The sequence below is a fragment of the Vollenhovia emeryi genome, unplaced genomic scaffold, assembly GCF_000949405.1.
Source record: "Vollenhovia emeryi isolate VEMERY1.0 unplaced genomic scaffold, V.emery_V1.0 DF939176.1, whole genome shotgun sequence".
Lineage (NCBI taxonomy): Eukaryota > Metazoa > Arthropoda > Insecta > Hymenoptera > Formicidae > Vollenhovia > Vollenhovia emeryi.
The window spans coordinates 287,305-304,205 of NW_011967190.1; the positions used below are offsets into that span (position 1 = coordinate 287,305).

Consider the following 16,901-nt stretch of genomic DNA (forward strand, 5'->3'; position numbering starts at 1 on the left):
GCAACAACATGACAACATACAAGATATTTTGTACCTTATGTCAAAGTACTGCGAAGTACTGCTTTGGAGCCTCATAATTCGAAAATTACTGAATGAAAAAATATTTTAATATAGTGTTTTGGAAAGCTCTCGAGATAACCTACAAGAATATGTAACCGGAAATAGTAGGTTCCATTTAAGAAATTGAAGGTAACCTTCATGTGACCTTCAAATTACTCTTCAAGGTCAAACCTATGGTACCATCTTATGTCCCCCTCGAAACCATACAACTTTTGTCTGAAATATTTTTTCATATCTCTTTTAGTTTTTTAAAAAATCGACTGTATAAATTAAAATGGCCCACCCTGTATATATTGTTAAAAACTAACATGATGATAAATACAACATTATTGTACCGCACTCATCTCGTCTTATTATTTCCAAAGATGCGCACTCAAAACGCGGGAGCCCGATTCAACGTAAGCGCTGCCAATTCTCCGCCACTCGACTCGCATTCCGCGACTCCGCGATTCCGGATGAGAACGCAGTCGAGAACGGTATCGAATCCACGACGTCCTAACTATCTATCTACTTTTGAGGGCGCACAAAGCCTCTTTCGAGTCTCGGCGGCACAACGCCAGCGAGATTCTGACTTATCTGTCATTTGGGTTACCGCGGTTTCTCTCCCAGACTCGCGTGCGTGCGTGCGTGCGTGTACGCGTGCATTCACATATGCATGTCTATAACTGCACAGGGAGTGGGGTAGAGGGGGAGAACCGGAGGAAGAACACTGGAAACGCAACTGCGATGATGGTTGCATGGATTGGATGCACCGGGGTGTATAATAATCGCGAGATTAGACAGAGGATAGAGAGGACACGTCTCTCGTCTTTCTCCAGTCCCGCCGGATCTTCATCGACCTTTCTCTTTCCGATCCCCCGTGTGTCTCAACCGCGACCCCTCTCGAACACGTCAGTCTGAAATTGCTTCTCGAGATTTCGCCACTCGTTAATGCTCGCGTGCGTTCAATGCTATATTTTAACTACATTTCACCCCGTCGGCCGCTAGCCCAACCCTTTCTCTCTCTCCCTTCCTGTTTCGTTACCTCGTCTCGTTTCATTTGCACCGACTTAACGCTGAGGTACCGCGCTTCCTGTCTTGGTTAAGAGTACGAGGGGTCTTTAATTAATTGTAGCGAATCGACAAGTGTTCATAAAAAATTAACCAAACGACTGCGGTATTTTAATTATTTTTAATTTTACCAAGTTCTCTTGTCATTTTACTTGAGTGAAAAAATTTTTAATCTTTCTTCGGATAAAATATTCGTAAAAAGAGTTACGTTTATGCTCTTACAACGTGATTCCGCAAACACATTTGGTTCACAGCGAATCCAAGTTTTCTAACCGCGTCGTGAACAACGTCGCGGATACTCGAATATTTTTTCCCGCCGAAAAAACTTGGATTTATGAACGGAAAATAACGTCCCTCGCGCGTTCGGCCGCGCCGGCTGGTGTGCCACGGCAATGCGGGTTTTTCTTCAACTTCCGCGATCAGTTACACGTCGTCGGAGATTGCAGCTGGGCTCGCAGCCGGGCTAATATGCGAGCGCGGAAATGGTCCCGGGAGAAATTTGTAGACGCCGCCGTCGGGTGTCTGAGCGGAATTCTCTTCGACGGAGTACTCAAACCCCGAAAAGCCATTCCGGTAACTTTTACTTTCGCGCTCCGCGTAAGCGGTGGGCAGAACGACGAGAAATGCAGACGTGTGATCGAAACTATAAGAACGCATGCTGAGGAGATGCGTATACAAATCGAGCTATTTAGAAAATACCGAACAATTGTCACTAAAAAAGCAACATTAGCGCTATCACTAATCAAGCTTTTTAGTCGGCATTAACCGGCCAGTGTTTTAATACAGGAAATTTATTGCGAAAAATATTACCTCAGCCAGGGTTTAAACCTGGACTTCCCTTCTCTCTAAACGGGCGTCTCACTAATTCGACCACTGAGACATGTGGTAATATTTGTTGCAATAACAGTATATAGATGACATCTTCGCGTCTGTTTTTCGACTTTAAATTGCGCGTCGATTCAGGTTGTCGAATTGGTGAGACGCCCGCCTAGTGAGAAGGAAAGTCCAGCTTCACACTCTGAGGTAATATTTTTCGCAATAAATTTTCTGTATTAAAACACTGGCCGGTTAATGTTGACTAATAAGCTTCATTATTGTTATCTATTACTGACAATTTAAAAGAGATTCTATGTTTGAATTAACGCTATCTTTGTAAGAGATATTCGTTATTGCCCTCTCAAAGTAAATACGTTTTTCTGCCTCGGAAATACGAACTGTAGGACTGATGTGCAAGTATAAATATTAAGAACATAATTGTTTATTAATCAACATATCCAAACACACAATACGGTCGTGTATGTAAAGATGTAACTTTCCAAAGCAGATTAGACATGACTTTTTGTCACAATTTATGACGAAGATATAAACTAATTGTTAGTACTTAGAAAAAAATATAAGATTCTCGTTACCGAGGGATTACCAAGGAGCTGTGCCACATTGCAACCTGGCAAAACACACACACACACTTGCACGCACATGCCAACGGGATCTCCTAAATCAATTAGCACGAGAACGGTTTAATTCTACGAGCGTGCTATGGTATGTTCCCGGACTTAACATGCCGGCCGAAACCTCCCATCCATCTCGCGGGGTTTTCCGGGGTTTACGGCAACAACGATCTTCCGTTCCCGCGCGTACACGTCACAGCCACTTCCACCCTCGTTATTAACCTCTTTGAGACGATTTTTATACCCCCGTTTAAAATTTATAGGAGAATATACACGCAAGAGTCCGGCCATGTTACATAATTAAGTTCCCAAAAACATACGACTGAAACAACCGACGTGACTCGAATAAAGGTATTTTTATCACGTTTAAACAATTCGCCGGATTAACCATGCAAAATGATCCAACGCTGATATGCAATCCCTGCATTTTTTCCTTCGCAGTGAAAAATAAACTTTACAACTGCATTCCTGATTTCTATCAATTGGCGATAACTTCATTCATTGATTAACCCTTTGAAACATGGTGGTAACCCACGTACTACCTCGACTTCTTTACTTTTTGGCCATTTAATTTCTAGTTAACGCATGTAGGTCGAGTTTTTTTGCATTTTTGGAGTATTTTAGCAATAAAAAGCATTTAAAAAAGTTTAGTAGTCTTTGATATTTATTGTATAAGTTTTATAAATAAACAAATATGAAAAAACAGCAATTTTTTCGGAAAAATTCATTACTGACCAAACTTTTTAAGATTATTTCTTGAAAACTTTGTACAAAGGGATTTTCGGGATCGCTCATTACAAATCTGATGTCAGATTGTCAAAATTCAAAATGGCCGACCCAAAATGGCGGACGCAAAGTACGTGAATTTTTTAAATTTTCAAGTTTTTCAGCATTTTCGTTTGATTGCGGTATTTAGGGACTCATCACGTCCGCGCCGTTAGCTCTGGGTAGTGCCAAGAAGACATTTCGCGCGCACTATTTTTTATATTCTATAAGAATCTTCAACTCTAATTTAGATTCCGTGGGTCCTAATAATATCTAAATAATATTTCGTAGCATGGTTGAATTACAGCTAAATGATGTTATTCTTTTAAGCTCTGAATTCCGTCATCTTCAATCCACCGTTTTGAATTATGAAAATCTGATAACGGATTCGCAATCAGCGATCCCAAAAACCCTTGTACGCAAAGTTCGCAAAAAAATGATTCAATAGAAAAAAATGTATGCTTCAAAGGGTTAACGCCTCACTGGTATTACGCATATTATATGAATGTTTACTTTCAAACAGAGAATCTTTCATCGGCTATTACAATTATCCGGAGCAAAGCACCGGCCAGGTACAAACGGTCGTGCCCGCCGTACGTGTGACAATTTAAAACGTGCTCACATCGCACGGCTAAAGAAAACACGTGGAAGGCGGCGGGATACCAAACTGGCTCCTGCCTTGCGGCGAAGTCGCGACTCCGCTCTACGGGACGTGCCGCGCGTAAATATCCGCACGCGTTGTAGCCGGCCCCTTAATTGGCGCGAGGATCGAGGAGGGCGAGGGCTACCCGCGGCACGGGGACCGCGGCCCGAAATCGTAAATACTTTGGCGCACTCACCTATATTTCGCGCGACGACGGCGCAGCCGTTGGTTAAGAGCCACGCAAGTAGCAGACTGCCGAGGATCGGAGCTCCTCCTTTCCGTCGACCCTTGCGGCACTCCATCGTGAGGTTCCGAGCTCCGACTACGCCTGAAAGCAGAGGAAGAAACGATCAGCGCCGGTGCGCACTGGGGCGTGCTCTCGCGCTACCCGACGGCTGTCTTTTGTATTTCGCGCGTACCCGCGTGCGCTCATCCCGGAGGAGCGCATCGCGATTTCCGAGAACGCGTGCATTCGGTATGCCGAGATCGGACGCCGCCGCGTTATTGGGTTTACGTAAATCGCACGCTTTACCGGGCGACCACTCTTACGCCCCTTTTCTTTTCCTTTTCTTTTTTTTAGCGCACGGAGACTTACGGTCGCGATTACGTGGAAACCGCGATGTTCGCGACCAGATTCACGCCGGGATACGTGCAGTGCACATCGTAAAGTAGATTAAAATGTAGACAGATATGTTGAATAGGGATATCACAGCATTTGGTGGAGTTGTAGGTAAAACTTGCACGTGTGTATGGAATAGATATTTCTTAACGATGCAAATAATTGTTTTATTTTTTTCTTAATGAAGATTAAAAGTTCAACTGCTCTTTCTTAAATTATCACATTCACTCGGGAAGCATTTTTGACGGCAAAATATTCTTGTTTCACGTTTAAACTTGTCGCAGTCTCGTGCAGTTGAAATAAAAAAAATATTAAGATTAAAAATCAATAATAATTATATTCTCTCCAATTAAATAAGATTGACTTAGTATTGAGAGATAACGGTAACATAAATTTAAGCTTATATAATCTTTAGCGTGTAGAATAAATCTTCTCTCGATAACGCACGCGTCAATATCATTTTATTGTAGATTTCAGAATTTCCTATTTCAGACTAAAATATTCCTTTCTCAATAAAAAATATGATCGTCGCTTTGTCGATCCCATTTTACGACAGATCAAAGTGCAATAGCATTGGAGCCGGAAGTCTTCTCTGTGGGTATGGGATCGCCCGCTTTAATTCGTCTTATTTCACCGGCTGCAACGCACGCTGGTTTTTATTCGATGGATTCGCGTCGTGTTCGCGTCGTGTTCGCGCGGTTTGCAAATTTCGAAACGCTGACACCAAAATTGTTTTCCTTTTTCGCCTTCGTTAACCTACATTCACGCAAACGCGCGCACACCCATACGCAGATGCACGCACACCCCAACCCCTTCGCTCGACGCGCGGATTAAGCTGATTTATAGTGTTTACCGGCGATGCTCGCTCGATTTTTCCTGCGGCGTCGCGCGTGCGCCCCGTCGACCTATCAGCTTGTCGACAAAAAAAGGAACACGCGAGGAAAAAGAACGAGTATCGCGCCGGGTCACCACCGAAGGGGGTGGCAGGTGACTTGTGTGGATTACGCGTGGAATTGTGCATTTTCGCGGGCATCGCAAATGTTAAATCTTGACTACAATACATTCGTATATAGTAAGAAAAAAAGGAATTAGCGGAAGAACAGGTGAAACATGGCACATTTGTACATGTGATACATGTGTCGATCTTATTTGAGAAATATTTTAGAAAATTTTTAACAGTTGGGAAAAGTGTCCTTCAGATATTTTGTATATTGCGTCCGCAAGATGTGCAACTGACAATTTAATAGGGAATTCGATTGTTTGCACTAGTGCAAGCAACCGAATTCGCTATTAGATTCCTGTGTTCACTGAAAAACAAGACCTATATAAATATCCCAATTTTTCCAAAAGTATCACGGAATTAATAGACGTGAAATATTTTGCCACTGAATGTTTGAAAGAATTGTTCTCAATTTGCTAGTTAATACTAATACTTGTTACTAGTATTATCGTTAATTGCCCTCTCTTCCCGGTGGTATCTTGTTCCCAGAGTGCATAAATACTTTCTCGAGCGGCATTTCATAATTGAACGCGTGGAAAACAAAATTTAGCAACTCATCGATACAGATCTCAGATGTCACGCGAGGTCCCGTTAAAAAATCCTGCCAAGGTCTCTCGAAATAAAATCTGCGGGATTAAGTTACAACGCGGGTTAACGAGTAATCGTCTCGATTATGACCGAGAAAGGCGGTTCATCGAGCCGCAACCGCCGCGTGCATCACGGCGGACCACTCCGCAGATTGCATCGCATCGGCCGGATTGCAGCGGTGCACTTCCGCGGCCACGGAGGAACAGCGAGACGCGGGATATCTGGAGTGCTGCCAGTTCGTTTCGAGCGGACCGCGTTAATTTTTCCAGCGAGTCTAATTAAGCCCCCCCCCTTCCCGGTGTCTCCTTCCCGCTCGCCTCGTTCCTTCTTGATGCCGCCGGCATTCAACACTTAATACGACGAACGTGGAAGCCGCATAGCAACGCGATTATCGCCGAAACATCTGTAAACTCCCGGTGTAACGACGATAATTGAATGCGCCGGCTGTCCCCGCCTCTTCCCTTTCGCCGGTGCAACGGCACAAACGCATCCTCGCGTACGTCCCATGCATTACGCATAATTAATCCGACGATGCTATCTTCTCTAACCTTGTATCCGCGCGTTCATCGCGCGAATAGAATCGGCGATGCCGCTATTCTCCTTTCATCAACGTTGCCCTCCCTTTTCTTGCAACGCGCGCGTACCGCGATGCTGCGTACGAGGTGCATGCGTGCGCCGATACGCCGCGATAATCGCGATAAGCCCGATGACAACGCGATTCCCATCTCCGAGGTCGGCGCGGTCGTGGAGAGAAAGATCATTTATTAAAAAGGAAAGGGAGAGAAAAGAGAGAGAGAGCGGAGGGAGAGGAGGATGTACGCGCTCGGCACAATCGAGCGAGTAGTAATCTCCTGGCGACCATATCCTTTCCTTTTTTTTTCGCTGCCTTTAACGCTATTCCGCCGCGGATTTTTCAGATCGGTAATCGAGCGCTTGGAAGGAATTCCCAACGACGTATTTCGCGGTGCACCTTCGGAAGTTCTCGGAAGCGCTTTTATCGAACTGAACTATCGCCACATTTAGTTCGACCCCTAGAAAAGAATACATTCGAGGTGCCTGGCCGTTGCGTAGTTGGCACCAAAATTGTACGGCGAAAAGATATGCGATAAAAGTAAAAGTAGAGCAGGGCATTTCCTGGAATAAGATACTTGTTGAAGCGATTTGTTCGTGAAATGCTTTGGGAAAGTATTGAAAGACAGCTAATTTTCGGAATATAATTCTTTCGTATCTTTATTCGTCAATTTCAGATTCCTGGTTTCAAAGGTTTTTATACCTTTCCCGTGATATATTCATTAAAAATATCAAAATACGCGAAAAATTGGACATGCAAGATGCATTAAAGGATATTACTTTTTTTTATCGTGAAAAAAAATTATTTTAAAAAACATGAAATTTCCATGACCGAGAATTACATTCGATATTAAACAAATTCAATACTTTAATTCAAAAAGTACGTTTTTCCTCAAATAAATGCCACGAAAGGATTTCCTCGATTTTTGCGGTAAATTCTAAATTCATTTTGATCTCAAGTTGAACGGGATTTCGCTTGAAATGGAGTCGACGCACAAGCGGACCTAACATATAGATAAATTCACGCGCTCCTAGAATTCTTTTCAACGACTTTCCAAATTTCCTTAAATTTCTTTAACGAAGACGCTGCTAATTGTGGCACTTCACAGTACTTGCAGCATTACCTTAGGATCCTTGAAACACAGCGATAAAATGTCGGAGGTAATTTTCTACCATTTAATCGCTTTATTAACACCTTGGCGAACGTAATTATAGGATGAAATTTATTTTACATTTAACACTGTTCCTCGCGTAAAGTTACCGTAAACGAAGGACGCGTCCTGCCGGTACTTAGAATGTAATAAATAATTCAATAATAATTTCCACATCCCGTCGGACTGTGTCAGAACGGCAGAAGTGACGCTCCGCCGTCGTCGCCGCCGCCGCCGCCGCCGCCACCGCCGCCACCGCCGCCGCCGCCGCCGCCGCGGCCGTCCGGATGAAAACATAAATCTACATATTATTAAAGCAGCGGCGATCAAAGCGCTCGAAATAATGCAGATTATCAGAAAACGCCGGTGCCGCGGCAATTTCTGCAGGCACTTAAAATCATTTCGACGCCTCTCGCCGATGAATATTGAACAGCCACGCACCTGCCGGTCGCCTCTCCCCTTTCCAATCACTCGTCTCCCCCTTCATCCCTCCGGCCATCCCCATCTCTCGTTTCGCAATGATTTCAAGCACGAACTCGTCCATCATCGACGGCCCCCGCGCAAAATAATGCTCGCAACGAATTGGGCGATTGCGAGAGAGCGCTACGTGCAATGAGCAGGGGAGAATCAAAATTATTTGCTGAAAATCACATTATCGCATCGGCGGAGATACAGTGTGCGCGACCGCGACCTCGCGAGTTTCAATTTTACACCCAAGCGCATTTTAATGCACGCCGCGCGAAGCTCGGGGCTCCGATCGGAGTGCAATTAAAAATAATTGACGACGACAACGAGCCGATGTTATGGGCCGGAGGCGACCGCACGGGAAATTAACTCGCAATTCTCTCCGCGGAAAATCCGCCGCGAATCTGGCTCGAGAACGCGTTACCTTTAAGGCACCTCGCGGTTAATCCTCGAAACAATATTGTAACTCAATATTTCATCTCGTACTCGCCAGATATTTCGACTGAAAATTATATATTATCTGGAACGCATTAATTTAATTGATCCTTTAACTCTCCGTGGGACCGTGAAGAATACATTATGGAACTCCCGATTAAGGTTCGCGCAACGTTCGATCTTACGTCAGCTAGCCCAGACTCGAAACTGATATCGCAACATCGACGTGCCTTCAGCGGAATCGCCGATTTCCGAATGTCGCCGGTACATCTCTCTGTTTCAATCGCGAAAGCTTGAAAGGAGTACAAAAAACTGGATGAGGATGAAGATGAAGAGAAGATCGTGGGGGATGAGCAGGAGGAAGCTGTCGCTCGGTTGGCTATACACATACTGCATGCGAAAATGTCGGGTGCAATTTCTGAAATTCCGTCGTGTCGCTTCCCCGTGCCACTCGAATGCCGCTGCACCCGCCTCCCCCCCCCTCTCTCTCTCCCCCTCCCGCTTTCTCTTCACAGCATCGACCTTTCTTCCGCTTCATCCTCGTCTCTGTTTCGCTTCTGCCGGAGTTCATCGCGAGCAGACATCCTCGGCGCGACGCGACGCGACGTGAAACTGACACGGCGCTTTGAAAATTTCAGCAGCCGATATCAGACTCCGTAACCTGAATACGAGCTAAATAATACGAGCAGTTTTCAATTTGGTTTTACTTTTATTCTCGCTGAATTAAACTCGTATGAGTAGGTTTACTAATAGTTGTGGAATATCAAGCAATCGAAATATAATTTTAAGGTAGATAACGTTCAAAGGAGCTAACAAACCAGACACTGATTTTCTTCCATTTATAATAAAACTTTTATAAAAATAATGCATACGTTTCGATCTATAATCAGGTCATCTTTGGTGTATTATAAAATTTTCAAATATTAATTAACGTTACCGTGAATAGCTTCAATCTAGTTTTATACAAAACGTTCTCGATACAAATGTAACAACCGAAAACACATATCTCTGTAACGAATGTTGACTGCAAAATTATTATACAACGACTATACATAATAAAAACAAATGAGACTGTTAGAAAAGCGCTTTTCAAATAAATGATCGGAATTGGTACTGTTCCATTTCATTAATTTGAATTGATATATTCCTACTTCTGAGAGATTTTATTATTAGAAAACCGGGTTATAACTGATCTACATCGATAAGATTTTCATGCATGTGTAATATCAGAACCGGAGGCGAAATATAGTCATCGCTGCGAGGATCGCGCAGTTTCCACGACTCGTCTGGAAAATGCAAATTCGTTACCTACGGAGAAAATGCAAATGCAAAAAATGCAAATTCGATATCTTCGACTTTGAGAACAACCCTCGGAACGGAGACACTTGCTCGAATCCTGTAATACCTACTATTTGAAATTGGACGCTATTTCAAGCGTGACATAGATGAATTTATCAAGCGGATGATGTGGCCAAGTCTTTTATTGCTCTCGTGCTTTCCATAGAACACATATCTAGCTTTCTATCGACTTAGCCATCGTAATATCACAAAATTTAAGACGATTAAAAAGAAACTCGTATAAAATTATTTTATGACGGATAATTACCGTTTCACGTTTTATTACAAAGTTAATGATTATTACAATTATAACATATCACATATTATAAATTAAATAATCATTGCGTAAAACTTGCTTCGTTATAAAACGACCGAATAATTCGAATAAATTATTTGGAATTTGATATCACAGGAATGTCAACGTCGATCATTGAAAGTCACGGGACCAAAAATCAGCGGGACGAATGTAATTGATTGAAATTTACCTAACGCGCATCGACGATAACGGGACAGGGATAGTATTTCAATCTCGTTAAACTTCAGACACAAGGAGTTCAAATTAAAATCGCACAAAAAGACAGGCGTCTCTTCCAATGCGCGCGGAGCAAAATTAGAAAACTGCCAAATTAGTCTTGATTCATTCGCGAGGCGCGTATTTACCGTGTAAATAACTTCCACGGTATTTCATGCAGCGGAGGTCGAGCTTCGTTCTGGAGTCGGTGCTTCGGTGAAGCATAAAATGATTATGAGCAAGTACCGTAAAGCGCCTATAATTTCAAAGGAACCGGGAGGCCGGCCAGCCATCGGCCTGGCCTTAAGGAAGAAGGTGGACGAAGGAACGCGGCTGCCAAAAGATAGTGGACGACGTGCATGCCTGCGGGCAGACTCCGCAACTCTTTGCGTTACAGCTCCCATTAACGAAGCGATTAACGTTAATTTATGTAACGCAAAAGGATGTATAAAAATTGCTTCAATATTCCGTAATATACTTGTAAAAAAATATACATATAAATCATCACCAAACAATGTATGATTAAGCACTAATGCTCGATGAACATTTTACTGTGTGTACATCTTGTAGCAGAAGCTACTGTATCTTTATACTGTTAAAAAATGAACATCACGGCATAACATAAAAAAATGGGACGTGGAAGAAATGGCAAAATAATTTTGTCTCGCGAGGAAATAAAACTGGAGCTGTCAATGTCGCGTCTGATTAATAAATGTGATCTCGCCATGGATGCGACGCGCAATGCACTTAAGTGTAATGAAGTGCATAGGTTATCGAATGAGTGATATACGACCAAGTAGCTTTTTTCTCTCTGCTCTTAGCTCTTTATTGATCTCGCAAGAGCGCCGAGTGTAATAAGTAATGGAGTTATAAGCAAGTTAGCTTATATCTCATGATAGAAACGTCAGCCAGTAATAAGTAACATACTTTCGCTTGAAATGTCGGGACATAAACCGTCTTCCTGCTAACATCGATTTTATCATCAGCGATATGATATATGGATCGCAAGCGATGCGGTATTACGCGGTCGCTCCCAATATAAAAAATTTAAGGAAATTATTCTAAAAAGCCTGCGTGACAAAAAATAAATTTTTATTTCAGTTAGCGTAGAATGAAATAAACAGCGTTTGAAAGTACGTGTCGTTTTAAACCTATGACCCCTATGACCCTTTAACATTTCAAATTTCATCACTTTCGGCAAAATCGAAAATAGAAACATATTTAAAATTGTAATTTAAAAGTGTAATTGTCCTGTAACGTAATATTTCCAAACATGTAGAAGGTCAATAATATGCATGTTATGCACAAATTTGCAATGCATATCCTGAAAATGTGACTCTCTGTATTATTTACGAGAGCCCAAAACGTCATCTCGCGGCGATCGGCGGTGTATTTTTTTTCTGTCTGGAAGTTGCAATTTTCAATTCGCGGCAGAAGGGACTAAATCGCTATCAAACGGCGGATGTCATCGAGGGAAGACGCATCGCGATCCGCGCTATAAAAGGAAAAATTACGCGAACGCCGCGGGTAACGATTATATTATTCGCCCCCTTCGGAAGACTTGATCCCCACTGCGTGTCCCGCGTGCACGATCCCGGCTTAGGGGTGCTTCACGAAACGAGGGCTCACTTTTCACTTAAGGACTAGCGGGGTCGGGGCTCGTCTAACTGCCCCGCATTATTCGTTATTACGGCGTACATGATGCGCGAGGGTGGTGGGCGGTATCACCGGTAAATCTCGAAGAGTAGGAGGAAAAAAGAACGCGATAAACGCCATTTAGTCATACTTCGGAGATCCTTTACGGCTACACACGAAAGAGTAATATTTTAAAATTCATATTTCATGCATCGCTTCTATTTTTTTTTTAGTAAAACAATACTCGAATGTAACACAGTCAGTTTTCGAACTATTATTTTTAAATTGGCAACTTTAAAATTCCTCTGCTGAAATATATACAAAAACAGCTTTTCTCAGGAATATAAAAAGTAAAAATAAAATAGCAAATGTAACGGTACTTAATGATCAATTAATCTTTTCTCGCGTTCGTTTTATACTTAAATATAGATTTATACCCTGTTTCGCGTTTAGAGATTACATCGAAAGTTAAATTAATTTTAATTATTGTAGTTAAATTAGAAGCTTATTCTTATTAATATAGTAGGTATGTATCGAGCTGACCCTTGACTAGACAATAATAACAAAGTAAAGGAGAAGGAGTGAAATATACAGAAACCAACGCAAACTCCAGTAGTGATGATAAGTTCACCCGTTTATGCCGGTATCTTCGAATCCGGCCCTATAAGATTTCCGCAGCCACCGGAAGTCACCCGCAGTGTCTAGAAATCGGAGAAAGAAGGAAATAGAAAGGGAAGAGGAAAGGAGATGCCCCCAGTGACGCAAGTAGTCGTTTGCTCCGACGGCAACGAGAATAACGCGAGTTAAGCCACTTCCGAGTCACCTCCGTTTGTCCCTCTCACGCTTCCCGTAGAAACGTCAACTTAGGAGGGCGTCGTCCTCAAATTATTTTCTCCTTATTTACCTTCTGCTCGTCTCTTTCTCGTTTCTTATTTCTGCTCTTATTTTGTCACACCCCTCCCCGTTTGACTCAGAGACGATAATAACGCGCGAGAGGAAGGAAGAGGGAAGAAGTGGCTACAGAGACAGAGAAAGAGGGAGCAAGGGGAAAGCTTTAAAGCAAAGACGGATTTCTTTCGAAGGAGTTTAACTAAGGCGATTGCGTGGGAGAATGGTTTTAATCGATCGCCGTGATTGAATCCAACCAACCGGCGCTATTTTTCTTCGCATTTCCGACTTAAAGTTTCGGTTGCTCAAAGAGAGCTCTTCTCCATTGGCATATAAAACTTTACTAATTTGATAATGCCTTTGCATCTTATATACAATAGCGTCCTTCTAATCTGTAATATCTGTAATATGCTTTTGAACTTGCAATAGCCCCTACTTGTCCCAAGTTTATCCTGGCTTGTAATCTTTAAACAAAGCTACATAGAGACGAGAAATTGAAAGACCGGAAATAAGCTTTCCAGGCAGGCCCTTTCAGTTGAATCCCAGTTGAATCTGGGACGGTTAAAATTATTTTATTTTATATAGCACCGCGTCTGATAATATGATAAATATTTGCTATATTGGGGCGGAATAACTGGCATTATTAACTTGTGCGAGCGGATGCGCGCGCATAAATCCACCCGCTAATCGCACGACGATAACAATAATCGAGCGAGATAATCGTTTGATATTAATATCAGCAGACCAGCTCATAATCTAGCGTTTCAACTCCGAATTAAATCGCCCGGTGTGTAATGAGCTCTCTCGCATCGCGAGCGAATTCTACGATGAAAGGCTCACCGTTGCCTTTCCACCACAACGCGCAACCGAAATTATTTATCAGGAATAAACGCGAAATTGTTCAACCGCAAATAATCGCTAGTTTATTTCTCAGGTTTATATATCGGTTACCGAATTCAGTTTCGTTATCAACCGGTTGCTTCTGACGAACGATCCTTCTCAACGTCATTTCGCTTTCAACGAGTAAAAAAAATTGTCCTAAAGATACAGTGTCTCTAATGTGATATGTAAAACTTTTATTTTTACATCCGAGTCCCAGAGTCGTTGGAATAATTGAAATCGTTTTACCTCGCAACTAATTAGCTGCATTTCGAACATGCCTCGTGAATAATGAGACAATAAAGTTGAAACTTTCCAATTTCATCCTTGACAAACACGACTTCTCGCATCTGTAACAAAGGTCTAATCGAGGTACACGTGTAAATCGAGGCAAATCGCATCGTGGCTCCATCACGAGACAAAGTCTTACGGATCAGGCCGTTTTGGTGAGAATAAATAGGCGAGTGCAGCTGCGGAATTCCCACTTCCAGGCCAATAAATCTCGGCCCGACGCCGTCCATATATTTTGCGTTACATCTAATGATTCCGGTTCGCCGCTTCGATTTTCGTCCCTCATTCTGCGCGCGACATTAACCCCGGCAACAACGTCGTACGGCATGTCCGAATGGCGCGGTAACGATTCCCTTAAAACAATTTATGCGCATTGATTAATAGGATAAAGCTCCAGATCGCGCCTCCCTCGTGAACGGGAGGGGACGACACGAAGTACCTAAGCGCGAAATGCAAGGGACCGTGAAGCCATCAATTTAAGCGCGCATTGGCGCCGGATCGCTCGAGCCCTTAAATTTGGCAGAACCGACAGCCATTCGCTCGAGGCGAATCGACGATATCGCGCGAATAAGAAAACCTCTTGATCCAGCAGGCCCCGTACCTCGGACGCGATTAATTCCACCAACCGGAGCGGGAATTTATTATCAGCAAAGGGCGCGTTTCTGTAATGTCTTCCGATGATATTCAAGAGGGGGACCAAGATGAAACCTGATATTATCTCATTGCGAATGTTCGGTCCGCCGAGTCTTCGAGTTCAATAGTTAAGAGGATTTTTACAACGCTGGGCTTTAAATGCCTAATTAAACCACATTTTTGCGTTGCATACCATTTAACCCGAGTTAAATCAATCCTGACCTATATGAGATAAATCTCTCGACGGAAAGAAGACACGCGAACTTTCCTCCACTCTCCACAACGTAAAAATCGTCTGGGAAGGATTAAAGTGCCAACGTTGCGTGATGACCGAATCATTTGCTGATCGGAAGCGATTATTTACGGGTCCGCGGTTCTTCTCATCCTCTTCTCCCTCCGAGCGACAAACTGCAGGCTCGTATTTCGGGTAACAATAATCTGCGGACTTCGTGCTCCTATTCGCTGCGGGTCAATACACCGTTGAAGGCCGGGGAAGGCGCACCGATGCACGGCGCGTGCATGCCTTGTAAGAAAGCAACGAAAAATACAACTGCATTATTACTGCGCCAGCAGTGGCCCCGCGCTCGTACTTATTGTATTCGGATAACGTTCTTCCCGCGCCGAACTATTATCGTTCTACGAAGTAGATCGCGCGATTACGCTTTCATTTTAATCTCCTGATTGCGCACCGCCGATATCTCTCGCGCGGCGCTCGAAACAGGAAAGGCGGCAAATCCCCCCCCTTTCAACAGAGTCTTGAAAAATGGGGGTTGCCGGTGGCCGCGAGTGCCTTTAATGGATAGCTCCACCCGCGAGTCTCCCCCGTTCGCGTTCGTCTCTCACCCTCCTGCCGTCGGTTCGTTTTTTTTTATCGTCCAGACCGGAGATCGAGCAGCCGATTCCGAGTTTCTCGCCCACCCCGTTTTGATCTCTTCATTTCAATTCGCTCCGCAATCCTTCCCGCGAGAAATATAGACAGATGCCTTCTTCAACCCTTCCGCATTTCCCTTTCAAGTTATCTTATCATTGAGCGCGTGCGCAGAATATGCAATTAGCCGATACTTTAACGAAATGAATCATTTATTGCTCGACATTACCACCCAAATCGTATGGCAAATTCCATAGAAATTCTCAACGTGTGAAAGAGCAAAGGCATTTATTCGAGATACTTCCGGCGTTGAACGAGCAAACACACTGAACTCAAGCCCCATGACATTGGTAAAAATTGAAATACTAATAATCCGTGTATTGGATACTTCAATTTCGCGCGCGCTCGCGTGTTCGTATTAGCACGCGGAATTGAAAGAAGTCACGTTCTTTGATGACTAAAAAAGCTAAAAGGGGAGGACCGATTGCCTTCGAGGCGTCGGCGGCGTCCTGTATTGCGCCTTCGTGCTCTGTCGCTTCTTATTTCCTCTCTCGTTCGTCCCTGCATCCCGCGCGCGCGTCGAGGGTGCGACGTTAGATCGGAGATAAGATACGACAGAAACGCGCGTATCGAATCGTGTCGAACAAATAATTCGGCCGAAGTGTTTCGAGTGGCGGCATACGGGGAGGGAAGGTGTACGTACACGTCGTGAGTGTAGCGGGGTTATTAATTCTCCGACAGAGTGCCACCGGCGTGACAAAGCCATCCCGATGTAATGGGCTTTCGCCTGGGCCGATTAAACGCGCCGCGAGGAACGGGAAAAGAGGAGAGAACGAAAAAAAAGCAAGTTTCTGGATGTAAATAACAAAAATCGGTAAATCCAACAACGGCCATAATAGAGAACTCCGGTACGACAGGCAGATATCGAAGATTGCATTGCCGGCGGTATTATCGTTAATGAGGGAATCGATGAGAAAGCCACCGATCGTTACCGATTTATTATACTTTTATTATCTATATGTTATGATTTAAGGTCGACGTATTACGGTTTATTATACAGGGTG

The 16,901-nt window shown here is 43.5% G+C and overlaps 1 protein-coding gene across 3 annotated transcripts in view; it reads right to left on the reverse strand.

Moving 5' to 3' along the window:
- LOC105563388 (latrophilin Cirl-like) overlaps nt 1-16,901 on the reverse strand; it is a 396,767-nt gene that overhangs the window by 283,707 nt on the left and 96,159 nt on the right. For 2 of the 3 annotated variants that reach the window (XM_012014953.1, XM_012014952.1), the window contains exon 1: nt 4,163-8,056. In XM_012014953.1, coding sequence (XP_011870343.1) covers nt 4,163-4,268 — 106 coding nt within the window. In that variant the 5' untranslated portion in view covers nt 4,269-8,056. Of the gene's footprint in view, nt 1-4,162; nt 8,057-16,901 lie in introns of those variants that run through there. The other variant, XM_012014951.1, reaches the window with a different exon arrangement.